Below are 18,420 nucleotides of genomic sequence, written 5' to 3' on the forward strand. Positions count from 1 at the left end.
TTCTTGGTCATCTCCATCAGTAGAGAGGGTCTCATTTGGACACCTGACATTCCCAGTCTGCATCCAATAAGAGCAGCTGAATCTTCTGGGCCAGCCAGGTCTCTCTGTGTTGCACAGCTTCTCCACATTCCCTATGAATCTTGGGGATTCTGTCCCACCCAGCCGCTGCTGATGGTGATTCAGCCATCCTAACCCTGTCCTGCCCCACGAGGGTTTCACAGTGGGTTGCCAAGCCAGCCAGTGTTGACAAGAATTGATGGTGGTTTCAGCAGAGGAGCACAGCAGGTGTGATGAGATATTCCAGGGAGGAGAAGTTCCCAGGGAGAGAGTCTGTTCATGGCTTTGAGCAGCTTTTCTCCCTCGTCTAACCAAATGAAGCCGTGTGCCAAACAAGGTGTGATGGGAACCCTGGGGTGTGCAGACTCCTGCTGAGCTCCCATCCTTGTTTTCCATGCCCGCCTTCCCTTGTGCTGGTTCTCCCCTGCCTCTGCTGACAAAGCCCTGGCAACGGCTTTCCCTTCTGGCTGCCCACCCACCGCTGTGTGTGCCTTGCAGGTTCCATGAAGAGCCCTGTGAACAAGACGGCGCTGACGCTGATCGCGGTCAGCTCCTGCGTGCTGGCCGTGGTGTGCGGCTCGCAGCTCTCCTGCCCGCTGACCGTCAAGGTGACGCTCCACGTCCCCGAGCACTTCATTGCTGATGGTAAGACCTGTTGCTTCATTTTCTGGGGTTCCAGGATGAGGGAAGTAACGAGAAAGTTGACTCCATGTATCAGAAGGCTTGATTTATTATAATATGATATATAAGATATAAAAACTATACTAAAAGAATAAAGAGAAAGATTTCACTACGAAGGCTAAGCTAAGAATAGCATAGGAATGTAATCTCAGGCCGAGACCAGCCGGACAGGTGATCTGTGATAGGCTCTTAATTGCAAACAGTTTGACGGGGCCAGTCACAGACATCCCCCCGTGGCATTCCACAGCAGCAGATAAGAATTGTTTACAGTTCTTTCCCGAGGCCTGTCAGCTCTCAGGAGATGAAAAACTCCTAAGTAAAGGATTTTTCATAAACCATGTCGGTGACAAAGACCCTCCTGTCGTGGCATGGCATCCCTGTTGTGGTCATAATTAGCACTGACTCCATGATTCCAGAAGGCTGATCCATCACTTTATTATACTATACTTATTAAGAAACTCATCACTGTGGCATTCACATCCTCTGAAAAATCCCTTCACCCAGGATTTTTCTCCTGGGAAGCTGAGAAGCCTCAGAGAAAAGGAAAACAATTCTGATCTCATTTGCTTCTCCTGTGCTGTGCTGATGTGGAATGTGTTTGGAGATTGTTCACCCACAGGGGATTGTTCCATTGCATTCTGTGTGAGTTGTTTTTACTCTTTGGCCAATCAGGGCCAAGCTGGGTCAGGGCTCTGGAAAGAGTCAGGAGTTTTCATTATTATATTTTTAGCATTCTGTCAGTATCATTTCTGTATTCTTTAGTATAGTTTAATATAGTATTCTTTAATATAATATAGTATCATAAAGTAATAAATGAGCCTCCTGAGAACATGGAGTCAGGTTCATCATTCCTTCCTTCATTAGGGCAATGAAGGAAGGAATGATGAATTCCTTCATTGGAATTAGGGCACCCTAATTCCAATGAATTAGGGTGCCCTAATTCCAATGAAGGAATTTCATTGGAAATTCCATTAGGAATTTCCTAATGGAAATTAGGGCACCCTGCAAATACAATACATTGCCTTTACAGACAGTTTGATACAGTCAGACCATATTGGTCAATCCATCCAAACACTATCACCATTGGTTAATTAAGAAACCACCCCTTGGTAAACAAAACTCCATAACACACTCCACATGTTCACAATGACAGGTGCAGCAAATGAAGATAAGAATTGTTTATCATTCTTCTCTCTGATCTTCTCACAGCCTTCCCCAGCTCAATGCCTGGGAAAGTTGTGCCTGTTGCTCTCTGTGACCAGAGAGCTGCTGCCACACCCTCCTGCTGCCCCTCTGGGTGTGGGAATCCCATGTTTGGGACATGGAGATTCCTCTCTTTAGGAATGCCCCAGCTGTGTTTGACTGCAGGGATCTCCCTTTCCACAAGTACATCTGCAAGCCTGAGGCCAAAATCTCAATCATGTCAATTAATATTATCGTTGTTATCATTGGTGCTAATTGTGTCTGATGGATATTTCTGTTCTCCTCCAAACTTGTTGAGGAGCCCTGGGAGCTGCACAGACAGGCAGCAGCAGAGCTGTTTTGTCCTGCAGCAGCAGAGCTGCTCATCCCAGCCCTTGCAGCAGCATGGAGGGAAATTTCTGGGGTTTGAGCAAAGGCACAGATGCTTTGATAAATTAGACAAGTGCTGCTGTCACTATTTATTGCTTTCTCCAACTGGGCTCCTTGCATTTGTTGTGTTTCACTGACCTTTTCTTTATAATGTGCAGTGAGCGTCGAGTGCAAGTTTTCAGTAACATGAGGGCAAATTTCATTTTCTTCCAGCAGACAGGACCCATTATTCAGTCGGTTCCAATTCCTCAGCTCCTGCACTCGTCTCACTGCTTGGGGCAGAGGGGGCACTTTCTCTCTGCCAGAAACATGCTGCATGCAGCCAGTGCATCACCAGCTGCTGGGGTGTCCTGGTGCAGCCAGCTCTGGGACAGCCCCCTGCTTTGGGGCTTTGGAGTGGAGGGCAGCACAGGGGGATTGTTATTGTAGGGAGGGGGAGATGGTTAAAGACACACAGTGGCATGAGAGCTGCAGGGACCAGTGGAGAGGGGTTGAACTCATGACTCCATGGCAGAACAGGAGTCACCAGTGTGTTTGAAGTGGGACTAGCCCTGGGAAGAGTGGTCTCTGGGTAGCTGGGATAGCCCAGGGGTCACAGCTTGGCCCTTGTAGGGAAGAGGAGGAGAGCATCATGTGGATGCCACGTCCCTGGAAGTGTTCAAGGCCAGTTTGGATGGAGCTCTGAGCAACCTGGTCTGGTGGAAGGTGTTCCTGCCCATGACAGGGGCTTGGAACAAGAGGATGTTTAAAGTCCCTTCCAAGCTAAACCATTCTGTGATTTAAGGATTTGAAGCAAGGGACTTGTCTACACCTTGGTTTTATTGATTGTCCAAGCCACAGATGAATTTTTGAAATCTTCACAGATGGTTCCAAGTAGCTGGAGAGCAGAAACTCCTGCATTTGGGGCATGAGGTTGCTCCAGTGCTAACTTGTGTCCCTTTGGGATGGGCACTGGCCAGTTCAGCACTGGGACTGGGAGCTCACACTGATTCTGGTGCTTGCTGACTGTCAGCCAGGAAGGCAGGGGTGGAGACAGGACCTCATCATCCTGCTTCCAGCTTGTGGTTCTGGCCCAGGGAAGACAGTGAAAAAGAAAATAAACAAAATGCAAAGAGACTCTGTAGAATGAAAGTGGAAAGCTGAACCTGTGCTTGTCACCAGGAAAGGGGTGGCAATGCAAATTATGCAAATGCAGGGAACACTCGAATGGAAATGACAATGAAATACCAATAAAGCAGATTAATATCCTTGAAACTGGGGGAAATGGGATGATCTCCAGTCCCGACTTAATGACTTTTCTGAAGAGAAAGTGGCAAGAGGACTGGTAACAACGGTTTGGAGAAGAATTAAAATGAGCTTTGTAATGAAACTGTAAAATATAATTACAAACTGCAAAAACTTTTTAAATATTTTTTATGAGAAACAGTCAAATTCTTCACATAGAAGCAGCCAAGACATTTTGCAGTGGCTATCACTTTCCCTGAAATCTCAGCATTTTATGCAATGACAGTCTCTTGCTTGGGAAGAGAAAAAGCTCTTAAAGTTGTCCCTTCTTTTTGAATAACAAGAAATCCCAAGGCGCCACCCAACTGGCAGCAAAATATTACAAAGCATTTAAAGACATCACAGAGCTGAGCTGGGTTGGGAAATTTCAATGATACCCAGGAAAAGTGTGGGGATGTGTTTGCCAAGGCTCAGCACCTGCAGTTTGATGCTGATTGAGAAGAGGGGACCTGCTCCTCCCTGGAGATCTCCCGTGGGGGATTAAATCTGCTTTTTACAGGGTGCTGAAGGGGGTTGGCATCAGCATCCCTGTGGCATCGAGGTGACAACAGAGCTGACGTGTTTGGCCTGGCAGAGTCTGGGAGCTTTGATCAGTCTTGAAGCAGATTCTGGTGTGGCACCCGACAGTGGAACCGCGTCTAGCGGGTGTCGCCGCGCGCTGAAATCATCTGGTTCCCGAAGCTGTTCCCTTTGGTGCTGCACAGGATGATAAGGCAGGCTCTGAGAGAAGGCAGCCATGGTGCATTCATAGGAGATGTTCCCATTCGAGGGAGCGGTGCCCTCTCATTCCCTTTTGAAATGTGGAATTTCAATAGGCACCAGGAGCCAAGGAAAATCTGAAAGCGGAGCTGCTACCGGCACCTCTGCAGGAGAAGCCAAACAAAGGCACAGGCTGAAAGAAATCACTCTCCTAGACGATGAGAACTCGGCTTTGAAGGAAACTTTAAATAGATGCCAGCCAGTTCTGGCGTGCCAGCAGCCAGAGCCAAGAAAAGAAAGAGGGGGGAAGCCTCCCCAAATGTCTCCAGCTTTGGAGAAGAACAGCTTTTCCTGCTGCAGCAAGAATGGCGTTAGAAAAGCAGCTCCAGAGCCTGCTGGAGTGGCAGGGTGGGAAAGGGGAGGGGAAGGACTGGGACCAGAAGCCAACTGGCAGCCAAGCTGGGAGGACATATTCCAAGCAGCAGTTCTATAATAACCAGCCTGTCTCTATTGCCCTTATTTCTCCCTCGGTTTGTTTTCTTCCTTTTGTTCATTTGATGGGGTGCCCCTGCCTCGCTCCCCGCTGAGCAGTTATTGCCTGGTTTGCACAGCTGCTGTGCCTTCACTTCATGGAGCAGCTGGATCAAGGAGAGCCTGGCAGGAGCTGGCATGGTTGGTGGGGAGGGCTGGGACCTCCTGCTTCCCAAAAACGAGTTGGTGCCTTTAAATCCTCTCTCTTCGAACACAGAGCTTGGAGCATCCTCTCCTCCCTTCTGCTGCTCCAGGGTTTGTGTTTCGAGGCAGCCTCTGCCCGTGCTGAGAAGGAGGAATTGTTCTGATTTCAGAGGTGGCTCAGATTTATGGAAAGAACCGTAGTGGCTTTTATGAGGATATGGAAATGCAAGGCATTATTTAGAGGACCCTTTAGCTATGTCAAAGGGGGGAAGAAAGGAAAGAGAGTCCCTCCATCTGAGTCATAAAACCTCTTATGAATATGGGAGCCACTCAGCTCTACATTCAATAGTTGTTTTTTTGGTTTTGTTTTTTTCTTGTAAGTAATAATTCAAAAAAGTAGAGCTGGAGCAATGGGAATGGCTTGCAGGGAAGGCAGGGTGGAGAAAGATACTCTGGAGGGCTCAGCCTGGAGTACGTCCTTGCTGCACAACAGTATGAAATATAGTATCAATTAAAGCTTCCCATTTTTACAGCCTGTGAGAGGTTATATACGGTGTGGGTGGATGTTTGTACTTTAGTGGGAGAGGTGGGTGAGATCCTCCAGTGGTGCAGAGGGAAGCAAGAGCTGTGTTTAGTGAGGGGCTTGTAGGGCTTTGTTTTATAAGGGGAAATAAAGCAAAGGGCATAAAGCAGGTTTTTGTCAAAGACATTTCAGGGCATTCACAGCCTTCTTCCCTCCTCTTCTGAGATGTGTGCCACGGAAGTTTTGGTGATCCCTCTGTACCTCATTGGCCTGTGGGATGGGTGTAGAGGGGAGCACAGAGCTCAGTGTGGGCAGGCAGGGATCCTCTGTGGGATCAGAGCTCAGTGTGGGCAGGCAGGGATCCTCTGTGGGATCAGAGCTCAGTGTGGGCAGTGTCCCCACCCTGACGAGCTGCCCATACGTTGGCTCTGTCCCTCCTGCAAGTGTGGATTCCTCTCCCAGCTGAACGCTGTCCTGAGAGCAAACCCAGGTCCCCCCTTGCAGAGCCAAGAGGCCAGCTGAAGTGGAATTTCTACTCAAGACCGTGTTTTGGGTTGGAGCATCTGACAAGATGGCAGAGGTGGAGGGAGCTTCTTTTTGTTTATTCTTTTAATCTCCGTGCATCTGCGTCTGCCTGCCTGAAGGATGCCGTGCTGTCCTTGCCACGCAGCTGATCAGTAATTGTTTCATCTGCAGATTATTTCCTACCTTCCCCCACCACTGTTTCCTCCAAGATGCTGGTGAATTGGATGCTGCTATTAGCAGCCTGTGTTCATTTTCCCTGAAGACTGCTCTGCAGACTGCAATTGTTGGGACTCACAACAACTTCTCATTTAGGTTTTAATTAAATGTGTTGGTTTAAACTGTTTGTTTTTGACATTTCCTGCTCAGTCTTCTGCAGCTCTTGGAGGTGACCAAGCATTGCCTCGTGCCCTTAGGGCACTCAGGATGTGCTGCACATGTGGTCACACAGAGATGAGCCACAGGAGGTGGGGGACTGGCTGTGTCCCCATCCCCTTTGGCAGGAAGGAGACACTCTGATTTTCAGGTGAAGCTCCCCAGGTTTGTACCAGGATGGAGAAAGAGATCTGGTCTGAAAGCTATCTCAGGTCAGAAGGGGTGGAGCTCTGAGCAATCTGGTCCAGTGGAGGTTGTCCCTGCCTGTGGGAAAGGGGTGGAACAAGATGCTCTGTAAGGTCCCTTCCAACCCAAAGCATTCTGTGATGCTGTGGTCTTTTCAGGCTTTCAGAAAGATTCTGAATTTGGGGTCTCCCATGTTTACCAGCTGTTCCCAGACCCATAAGTCCCCTCTGAAATCAGTAGAAGGAATTGGTTTCAAATAATTTTTTTTCTTGTGCTGTTTTCTCCTCCCAGGGTTTTTGCTCTCTAGAGACCTGGGTCAGGACTCTGAGAGAAGCAACACTTTCTTGCAGACTCAGTGTCACGTCTGGCTGCTCCAGGCCCTGTGTATTTCTTGTAAGGTGGCTGTGTTTGGGGGCAGCTTTACAAATTGCATTTTATTTCAGCAGCTCATAATCACCAGGGTCACCTCCGTGCCTGTGTTACAGCTCACTCCCGCTCCCGTGTCTGCTTGCCTGGCAAGAAAATGTGAGCAAATGGCTGCAGTGTTACCAGACATGAACTCTAAATATTAACATCAATTTATGAACTGTATCAGTGTGGATCAAAGGGATTCCAAGACGGTTTTACAGCATGAACGCTCTTTGCATGAAGAACTAATAAGGTTCTGGAGGCTGAAGTACATCATGTTTTTATCGTGGCTTTGACAGGCTTGTGAACCTGCTCAGCTGCTGCCCAGCTCCCCAGCCCTGTGCCTGCCAGAGGCATTCCCAGCTCCTGGGGCAGCTCCATTTGCAAGGGAAGCCAAATGTTTTTCCTTCTCCTCTGCAGGATTGGCATTGGATTGGCATTGGATTGGCATTGGATTGGCATTGGCATTTGGATGGTGCCAGCAGGAGCTGTTTCAGAGCTGGGACGTGATGCATCCTGAGAGATGCCCCCTCCCCACAGGGTGGGCACCTCCTGGCACCTGCTGAGCTTTACCAACACCATTTACCCTCTGGTTTTGGAGGGATGGCACATCTTTGACCAGCTAACCTGCTCTCCCTGCCATAGCTGGAGATGCAAGCATTGAATTCTGCATTCATACAACAAGCTTATCACTGCTCCTCTGTGCTTTGTGATGTGATTAGATTTAGGCTGGATTTCCCTGAACCCTTTTCTGATATCTGGAGAGCATCACTGTTAGAGAGCCCCGGGCTGCAGCGTGGGAGCTGGGAGATGCAGAGCATTAAGGAGAAGGTTTTTTTTTCCAGGAGTCTCATTTCTGACTCAGCCACTGCTGGCCTGGATGGCTTCTGAGGACAGAGATGTGCTCTACCAACACCTCCACAATTACTTTGTCTAAAGCTGCCATGGGAGGTCTCATGGCAGCACAAGCTTGACCACAAGGCAGGGTGGGCAGATTCCTTCTTGCTTAAGTTTAGTAGAAGTTGGCTGAGCCATCACCTGCCTTATAAATACATTTGTTGTTTGTCAGGAGCTCAGCCCTGGAGAAATCAAGAGTGACTGACACGAAAACCCAAAGAAAGAGTCTGTCAGAACGATCAAGGAAGTGCAATTTAACACTTAAATTGTAACCCTGCTCCTCCCACAGGAAAGGTGGTGCCACTTTGAGCTGTAATTGCACACAGACATGTACTGCTAATTGACTGCTGCTTTGCCAGGGTGGAAAAGCTCTGGCAGGATTAATGGTGTTTCAAGAGGATGGAGGTCTCCAGGTCTGATCATCATTGGGCTGGGCAGGTGAGAGCCCATGGGTGCAGTTCATGTGCTGAAAATACACCCTGGAGTCAAGCACTGTGAGATATAAATTGTGAATGCTTCAGTTGAGGGAGGACTGAATTAAAGATGTGTCTATAGGCTTGTGCTGTTTTCTAATCTTTCTGTTGTAACTTTCTGTTTAAGAACTTCCCCTTGTTCCAAGAGAGAAATAGTTAAAAAAAAAAAAAAAAGTAAAGAGAGTTGTCTTGGATTTTAACCTGGTGTAATGCTGTCCCTGGATTCTAACTAGACTACAGAACTTAGAGTTTGACTTAAAACTATTTAAATTATTCCCAAATCACCTGGTTTTGTGCTGGGCTGGAGAGGGCTGGTGAAGCTGAGCACCGTGTTTGTCTCTGGCTGCTGTCCTGCCCCAAGACACATTTCCTTGCTTAAGTCAGTCCATGTGTGTCCTGGGCATCCAAAGTCTGTCTGGTTCTTTGGCATTTTCTGGGAGAAATTTAAGAAGCAGAAGTTTTGATGGCCTGGGCCCAGGACAGGAGAGGGAGAACTGATCAAGGGGAAGAGCTGATAGGGGAGGAGTTGTCTCTTTGGGCAATGTTCTTTCAAGTTTAACAAGGGGAAAAAAGAGGTCTCTGAAGAAATCACACAGGGTTATTCTTTGTACCTACAGAATGAAGCCAGAGGGATCATCTTTCCTCTAGTGTTTATAAAAACTATCTGTAACAGGATTAGAACTGTATGATAGCATAGGGCTGGATACATTAATAGCAACCTATAGTATGACCTCCCATTGCTTCCCAACACAAAATACTAATTTTAGATGAAAAAGAGTTTTGTTGGCCAAGAAACAGTGAATGGACCAAAGATGACAAAAAAGAGCAGAGGGAGGAATAAATAGATATTCTTCAAAAAAAATTATATTTTGATCTTTTGCCTTGAAAAGAAAGAAAAAGGAAAAGCCAAACCCTTTCAGCTGCCTTTTGGGTGCTTTGTTCTTTTCCCTTGTTAGATATCTCTTCTGAGCTGTTTTATCCTGTTGTGTTCTTGAAAATGATTTTTGAAATGTCAAAACTTCAAGCCTCTTTTGTCAGGGCTTAAGCAATTCCACTGAACTTTGAAGGAGACCCCAGCATGAGAGACATGAACTTCTGACACTGCCTTAACTCACCCAGCTTTGATCAGAGCTGGGGAGGCAATGGGGGGAGTGGAAAACACACACACACAAACCCAAACAACTCGATTTCCTGCGGGGCTGCTGGACCTTGTGGAGCTGGGAGGGGGTTGGAGCTGTGTCCTGGTGTTCTCCACACTGCTCCAGGGCATTGGCTGGCTCATAATTCCAGCAGCATTTGAGGGACATGTCCTGGTATGGGGTATTGTATTTGCTGCCCCAACGAAGGCAGGAATGATGGATCTGACTCCATGAATGCTATAATAAACTATACTAAAGAATACAGAAAGGATACTGACAGAATGCTAAAAGATAATAATGAAAACTCCTGACTCTCTCCAGAGCCCTGACCCAGCCTGGCCCTGGTTGGCCAAAGAGTGCAAACAACTCCCAGCAGAATGCAATGGAACAATCCCCTGTGGGTGAACAATCTCCAAACACATTCCACATGAGCACAGCACAGGAGAAGCAAATGAGATCAGAATTGTTTTCTTTTTCTCTGAGGCTTCTCAGCTTCCCAGGAGAAAAACCCTGGGCAAAGGGATTTTTCCAGAGAATGTGAATGCCACAGGTCTGGGGTTCCTGGGAGGAGGTGGTGGGTGCAGAGTTGTCATTCTGTTTCTGTCTTCACTTGGTTGGTTGATGGCTGCTTTACCCTGAGACCTAAACATCTCCATTCGAGGAAGATTTCAGCAAGACTTTGAGTGGGAAGCTTGAAATTTGTGTCAAGGAGGACACCTGGGAGGTTGGCAGTGAGGACAGCACCCCCCCCAGGTGTCATCAGAGTGTCTGTGCTGGGACCTGCTCTGGGGACTGCAGCTGAAGGGCTGCTTCAGACTGGGTGTGGGGGTGATTTAGTAGGGTCTGAGGTCCTCGTGGAAGGTTTTAGGAGGCTGGTTTGTAGTGGGTTCTACCCCACTCAAGTTCCCCATCACTCCCCTTCCCTCCATCCAGAGACTGCAGTTATGGAAAACAAATCCAGCTGATGTTCCCAGCAAGCTGAAGGTGTTTGAAACAGTTCTTGCCTGGAAAAAATGTTTGTTCTTGGTAGTTTCTGAAAGGATTTGTTCCTCAACCTGCCCTTTCTGAGCTTTTCAAGGTGGTTTTGATATGTACATGATGGTGACTTTTGAAAAACTGTTTTCTATGTGTGGATTCTTTGAAAGTAAAAGAAAAATTTTGTGAAAAGGCTTTGAAATCATCAGAATTTTGGCTTTCAAAATATTTGTAGAGTGCCTTTTCCTGTTATTTATTTCACAGGCAAGCTATAAAGGGATCAAGGTTGGGGTGTTTGTTTGTTTGTGTTTTCAGTGGGAGCGAAGGTGATGAGGGTGTCTGTGAATGTCTCTCAAAATCTTGCCACACACTCAGCTTCAGAGATGTGAGAAGTTCCCTTGCTAGAAGTTGTTCCCTCCCTCCCCTAAGGAAGAAAAGGGAGGAAAGAGGGAAAGGAGGAAGGAAACTAAAACCTTTAATTTCCCTGGGTTTCATTTTTTTCCCAGACTGAGGTAGAAAAACTTCCATTTTACACTGAGCCTGAATCAGGAAGTTTGGATTGAAATGTTTTCACTGCAACTTTTCAAACAAACAAACAAACAAACAAACCCCCATAAAAACCTGATAATGAGGATGATTTCTCAATCAGACTTACTAAAATCAAAATAAGTAATTAATCTTCAAAATACCTGGAGTCAGGGAAGGGGCTGGATCACAAGTCTGATGAGGAGCAGCCGAGGGAGCAGGAGAAAAGGAGGCTTGGGGGGAATCTTCTCACTCTCTACAATTCCCTGTCAGGATGGTAGAACCAGGCAGGGTTTGGCCTCTTCTCCCAGGGAATATTTATGTTGGATATAAAGAAAAATTTCTTCAGAGTAAAGGGTTGTCCAGCCCTGGCAGAGCTGCCCAGGGCAGTGATGGAGTCCCCGTTCCTGAGGGATTTAAAAGGTGTGTGGATGTGGTTGCCTTGGCAGGGGAACAGTGGGATTTGGTGATCTGAGAGGTCTTTTCCACCTGAATGATTGCATGTTGGGGAGCTCCAGAGGTCACCCCTCCACCACCCACCTGCCCATGGTGCAGCAGGTCCTGGGCCAGGATCCTCTGCCAGCTCCAGCCACTTCATCCCTCGGAGTACAAGTGATGTGCCTGGTTTGTGTTGGGTTTACTTCTGTGACTTCCAAGCTGTATTGTCACCAGGAGTGGGGTTCATTAAGTAGGGATTTAATCAAGAGCTGCTGGTTTTGCTCTTCAGTCCTTGGGTGCAGAGGGAGTTGTCTGTAGCTGAGTCTCAAAAGAACCATACGTGCTTCCCAAGCCTAGCTCTTTATTAGGGAGCTGCAGAAATCAGGAGGAAAACAAAACTGACAGGTTACTACTTAGACACCTACATGTAAATAGTAAACACTCCCAAAGGGTGCATGATGCATTTCTGTTTGGGAAAAAAAACCCAGCAATTGTTGCTATTGGTATGTAAGGCTATCTTTAAAAATTCATTGAAAAGAATAATTAGAGATAAAACCACGTGCCTCTAAAAAAATTTGTTTGTGCTCAGTGTTTCTCTGCTTGGCAGTGGTGCTGAGGGGTTTACCCAGTGATTTACTGCTGCCTTGTGTCTGATTGAGATGTATCCTGCAGCACTGGTGGGGCAGCTCCTGCCTTGCTGTGTCTCCAGAGCTGCTGGGTTCTGATGTCTAATTCTCATTTGCTTGAGCAGTCAGTAGCTTGGCAGCCTGCATTGGCTTTGAGTGTAGACATGTGTCTGTGAATATGTTTATGGTATATAAACACCCTGAGTGTCAAAGACCTAAGTTTATGGGAAATTAGGGCTTGGATTTGGATGGTGCTGAGATCTTGGGATGCCTGGAAATGAGGTCACTCACTGGGATGCTTGACTCGAGGCTCTGCTTGTTTTATCCTTTGCATGGCTAATGTGGTGCAGGATGAGGATGAGGAGGGCTCCCTCTTGCTAAGCATCAGGGATCCTCTTCAAAAGGAGATCCAGAGTTTGTGTTCGAGCAGGTTCACGTGGGGTGGCTGCTGCTGCAGGCTTATTGTCCTGCTTTTTGAATCTTTTGGCTTTCATCAAAGTCAGTTGGTGCTTCAAAGAATGGTGTCCTAGTCCTTTACTAAGAGCCATAAGCCTTACAGTTTCATGACAATGGGCCCTGGATCTGTAGACTTGCTGTCCCTGGGTAATCTCTGAGAAGAATTTCAGTCTTCAAATAGTGGTTGCAAATTTTGCCCACGTTGCAAGTCCTCAGACTTAGCAGAAAGGTGGCTGTGGGCTCCTGCACTACCTGGCAGCTCCCTTTGCCCACTCCTCCTTGCAGGTTTCTTCTCCCCTCATTTTAGAGGCTTTTACCATGGTAAGTTTTGCAAAACACCACTTAATGGCAGAGGTTTTTTGGCTCCTCTCTGATCTGTGCAGCACTGTTATGGAGGCAGTCTTATAATCAATGTAATTGAAGATCAGAGTTAATGAGGACCTCTGTGCCTGCAAAATCCCCCAAGCGATGCTGGGCCTCAGATGTTAGATAAGGAAATGATTGGGCTGAACTGAAAATCTATTTGGCTAATTAGATGATGCATATTCCCAGATGCCAGTGGGGAAAAATACATTTCGCAAAATAAAGAAGCATAAGATTTTGTAAGAAAATATTTTTGGCAGGAATTCACTTCTAACTCAGAGGAGGGAGAGGGTGGGGAGAGTCTGGTATAACTCACACAAGAAGTTGTGTGTTGGGCCAATCCACTCTTCAACAAAAGGTGAACAGGCCCTGCTGCTGCTGCCCTGAGCTCCAGGTGCCTCCAGGACAGCTCCTCCCTGAGCTGGGCAGTGGTGCTCTGATTACAGATCAGAATAATTACACTGGTCCTCATTTCTGCAGAGACCTGGGAATCAAATCCCAGTAGTGCAAGGGTAGGGAAGTGTCTGAGCAGAGAAGCTGATGGTCCATTTGCTGGAGCACATTGCTCTGGAGAGGAATGGTCAAATGAAGTTCTTTGGGACCAGCTGTCAGTGAACTCATTATTATTTTACAGATCTTGTCATCACAGCAGCTCCTGAAGAGTGCAGTGCTCTGATGTTGGGCCCAAATGCAATTTGGGGTTTTTCTTTCAGATTTCCACACTTGCCTAACACACTTTTCCCCCCATTTCCCACAGGCAGCAGCTTCGTTGTGAGTGAGGGGAGCTACTTGGACATCTCTGACTGGCTTAACCCAGCCAAGCTGTCCCTGTACTACCAGATCAATGCCACGTCCCCCTGGGTGAGAGACCTGTGTGGACAGAGGACTACTGATGCCTGTGAGCAGCTGTGTGACCAAGACACAGGTAAGGGAAGCTGGGGGAGAGTGAAGACCTTGGAAAGCTCAGAGATGTGAGGGAGAAGGTCTGTCACGGGGTGTTTTGATGGCTCACCTCTGCTCTAGCCTGGTGGTAGGCATGGGGAGCTGAGAGGTGCTAGCAGGGTCACAAAGTGGTGACCCCGATCAGCAAAATGTGAAGAAGATGGGCACAAGATGGGGATTTGAAATGGTGGATCTACCAGTTCTCTGGTGTGACAGCTGCAGGCACGTGGAGTTTATCTGCTTCTAAGCTGGGTTGTTCGTCTGTCCAGTCTGGAAAACCTACTCATGGATTTACCCCATCTCCATCCCTTTTCTTCTCTGGCCATTTTCACTGCAGAGCACCACAATTCCCATTAGTGCCTGCTCCTGCCTGGTGGTTTCCTATGTTGGATCTGTCCTCCAGCCCTTCCTGGTGGAGTTGTGAACTCTGCCACCCTTCCTCACCTCTAGGTGAGAGTTCTGCTGGTGTGCAGAGCCTGCCTGTGGAGCAGCAGCCAGCCCTGCTGGGACCCAGGTGTGGGGCTGGGCAAAGGACAAGTGCCACCTTCCCCTCTGTCTTTAGTGGATGTCACATGGGAGTGCTGCAGCCTGCAGTGAGAACACAGCAAACCACACAGGGGGACAGGACCTTGCATGAGAGGGTGGCCCAGGGACTGTGCTGGGTTTTTGTGCTGTGACTCACCAGTGGCTCATCAGCCTCGGGCTGGATGCCTTCTTGGCAGCGTGGAGACAAGTGTCCCTGGTGGTCCTGGCTTGCTGAGTGATGAAGAGCACCCAAACCCCATCTCCTTGGATAGGGGTGTCATCCCAGCTTAGTCCCAGCTCTCCTTGTGAGCTGCTTCCCCCTCAGCCATGAGCTTCTTCACCTCATGTATGAGATTCATGCCTCCAGGTAAGTATGTTGGTGTCTGGTTCTGCCAGAGGGTTTAAAGGATGGCTCATGTGGAGAAAGCTTTTCCTCAGCCTCCCAAAGCCCCTGACTGTCATTAATACATGGATTAGAACAAGAAATCCTTCTGAGTTATGAACACCTCATGGGATGCTGGGGGTGACCCTGTTCTCATCCCTCCCTGCTCAGTTGAGATACAAATACTGAACCTGGTCTTGCAAACTAATTTTCCTGGTCAAGACAATCTTCTCTTTGTAGTATTCCTGTTCCTCAAGGCTTGTCTGCATGGAGGCACTGGCAGGGCAGGCATGGCTGCAGCAGGAGGGTGATGCTGCGTGAATTCCCTGTGTAGACAGCCCTGGGCACCACCTAAAGCCCCAAGGAGGGCTGGGAGGTGCCAACAGCCACGCTGACAGATGGAGGTGGTGCAGGAGGAGGCTCTTCTCATCCAGATGTCACAGAGCAAAAGGATTTTTGTTTCAGGCATTGGCAAAACGCAGCCACCTCAGGGGGAGAGGGGAGATGCATTCAGCTGTCCCCTGGTTCAGAGGAGGAGAGAAACAACTCTGCCTCCAGCAGAAACCACGGGGAGACCGTGTGGAGCCAGACCACAACTGCCCTGTTGGAAGAGCCCTGTGCCTCCCCTGGCCAGCCCCATCCTTGGCAGTGAGCAGGGCTGGCTGATCCTGCTGTGGCCACGGTTGTGAGGAGCTGCTGCTCTGCCATGCCAGCCAGCTGCTGCTCCTGCTGTGACCCCGGCTCCAGAGCAGCTTGTCACTCCTGCTGGATGCCCCACGCTTGAGCAGGATGTGTCAGATCTAGTTTGCAGGGAAGGAAGAGATGCTCATTATCCCGGGAGTTGTGCTGGAGCTGAACCTGGGCAGCTGCTCTGCATTCCCAGCCCTGGTGCCCATGGTCCCTGCCTGCCCATGGTGAGGACAGAGCAGCCTGCATCTCAGCCTTCAGATCCCTCTCCCGAAATCTGTCCATGGGCTTCTTCCCCCTCTCTCCAATCTGGTAGTGTGCACTTGAATAAACCAGAACTTTTCTCCTGTTTCTGCCAGCTGGATCCTCATGGATCGAGCAGGACTGGCTGATGGGGCTGCTGACCTTCATAGCCTAAATCTAAGACTCTTTTAAGAGGCCCAAACTTCACAAGAACTGAAATTAGGCCTTTGAAAGTACCTGCTTGACCCTGTACCCCAGGACATAACCCTGTGCACCATGTCTGTTCCTCACCATTGACCAGCCTTTAACTGGGGAGAAGTTTCCCCACCAGGCTGAGGCAGACTGTAACCCCATGGTACACTGCATGTGCTTTCAGATTTATTTTTATTAATGTCGTTCTATTTTTAAGGGTGATTTATTTTTATCACCATGAGAGAGGGAGGCCTGTGGTTTTATAGCAGCACATAAATCCTGTCTGGATTTCAACCTTTTCAGGTCAGGGATTTTATCCTCTCTGTGAGCATCCCAAGCGATGGGTGCCAGGGATTCCCCTGTCCTCTGCCTTCTCAGGCTGGACAGAGCATCCATGAGAATGATGGACTGAAGTTTGTCCTCTCTGGAGGCTGAAAGCCTTCAAAGTTGCCCCTGTGAAGAGTAGAGCCAGCATTGAAGTCCTCCAGCACATTTATGGCTAATCTGCCTTCAGCCATACCCATGGCAGTGTGGATCCAGCCTTGTCCCAAGCTCCCTTGGCTGTGGACAGACCTCTGTGGGCAGGACCTATCCTTGGTGGCAGTGCCATGGGCTCCTCAAACACCTTTGGACAGATAATCCCAGGTCACACGTGCTCTCTCTGGTGATGACCCCTCTTACCTCTCCCAGCACACTCTTTGGGTTGGAGTTTGGGGTGGGATTTGTCTGCACAATGTATTGACTTGTGACCCTGGACACTCAGTACTCCTTCAGTGTGGAGAATAATTCCCAGTGAAAACAGAGGCTCTGAAGCACTGGAAATGCCAAAATCCACTTTGTTGCCTGACCTTAATTTGCCTTCCCTTGCGTCTCTGTCATGTGACTCACTCTGTAATTAAATGATTGCTGCCCCCCTGACAAATTTGAAACCTGTGTTGTGAAGCCCCAGCTCATCAGAGCACTTCAGAGGGAGCAGTGACATCTGCACATGAGCAAAATGTCACCTCCCTCATCCCTCCTGCCTCGGAAACAGCCAAGCTGGTTGGTCTGGCTGCAGATGCAGAGACAAATGGATGCTGCTGAGATGTGACATGGGGACCATGTCCAGCTGCCACATCAGATGGGACAGGGACGTCTCTGGGGCAGGATGTGCTCCTTGGCTGGAGATGTTCAGCCAAAATCCCCCATCCTCCTGGCAGGTGCTGCCTGAGCTGTTTGAGACCAGAACAGGGCAGGTTTGTTGTCTTGTGGGACTGGCTGTCAGCTCTCCTCACTCTCCATATTTTGAAGAGATGTGGGAGCACTGCTGGTGCTGCTGCTCGTGCCACGCTCTGGGATACCCCTGGGTAAAATCCAGGAGTGCTTGCTGCCTCGCTGGCCTCCCTCACCAGCCTCCATGAGAGCATCCCTTTCCAGCAGCATATGCAAATCCTGATTTGTGAGCACAATTACCTGCTTTGTATGCACAAAACCAATTCACTTGCACATTCTGTGGGCATTGCTGAAGAGACCTGCTGGAGAATCAGTCCCTCAGGGCCAAATGCTGGAAGAAACAGCCTCTGATTTTGTGCTGTCAGACTTGCTGGAGCAGTGGCATAAATGAGATGGATAGCTACCTTGATTAGCAGGTGCAAATGTGTAGAATTTTTTTTTCTTTTCCCCATCTATAAATCAGGCTTTTCTTCATCAAAATTCTCTCATTGCATCCACAATTGGTAGCCCCCCTCCCCAAAGCACGAGCTTGAAAGAACCAGATGAAATGTAGTAGCAAAGGTTCTTTTCTGGAAATTGGCAGGAGGAGATAAAAAAAAAAAAAGGTTTCCATCATCACCCAAATAGGCCAGTTTGTCACCAGAGCCACAGATGGTACTGCTGTCTGGGTAGGACAGGGGTGTGTTGTGGCAGGAGGCAGATGAAAGTCATTTTACACAGAGCTATTTTTTTAAGGGCAACCTGTTAAGGGGATTTGGAGGTTGCAGAGCTGAGCATGTAAATCAGGAGATGACCAACCTTGGTGAGGGTGTGTTTGTGTTTATGGAAACAGCCACCCCTTCCTGTAGTTCAGTTTAATACCATGCAGGTTCTGTGCACATCAAGTAATGTTTGTTTGCTCTCGTGCTCCTCTGCTATTTTCGCTGCTGGAGGATCCCGGTGCTTTTATTGACTCAGACTTTTATAGGACGAGGTTCTGTCTCTCTAAGGTTTGGAGTTTATTAACTTGGGCAAAACCCATGCAATATCCCATTCCTTTTCCTGTGGTGACACAGCTTGCCTTGTGCACCAAGCAGGGCAGGAGGCAGTTAACTCCCCAGCTAATTTAGCTCCAGGCTGAAGTGTTATACATAAACAGCAATCAGAACTCGTGCCTGCCAGGGGCCGAGTTAAGGTTATCTCTGCTGTCTTTGCACTCTCATTTTCTGCCATTAGAGTGTTTAATCCTGCAGCTGCTAATATTCTTGTAATGGCATTTCTGTGCTTGTCTAAAGAGCACAGGGAGGAGGGAAGAGGGATGGGGTTTGCTGTACGGTGCTGCTCCTGAACCCATCCCCCTGACTGGGCCATCCAACCAGTGCTG

General features: G+C 48.4%; 1 protein-coding gene across 1 annotated transcript in view; it reads left to right on the top strand.

Annotated features, from left to right (window-relative positions):
• Positions 1-18,420, top strand: part of ASTN2 (astrotactin 2) — a 299,849-nt gene that overhangs the window by 90,428 nt on the left and 191,001 nt on the right. The window contains exons 6-7 of the mRNA XM_030231263.2: positions 556-702; positions 13,632-13,799. Coding sequence (XP_030087123.1) covers positions 556-702; positions 13,632-13,799 — 315 coding nt within the window. The remainder of the gene's footprint in view (positions 1-555; positions 703-13,631; positions 13,800-18,420) is intronic.

This window comes from Serinus canaria, chromosome 17 (genome assembly GCF_022539315.1).
Source record: "Serinus canaria isolate serCan28SL12 chromosome 17, serCan2020, whole genome shotgun sequence".
Taxonomy (NCBI): Eukaryota; Metazoa; Chordata; class Aves; order Passeriformes; family Fringillidae; genus Serinus; species Serinus canaria.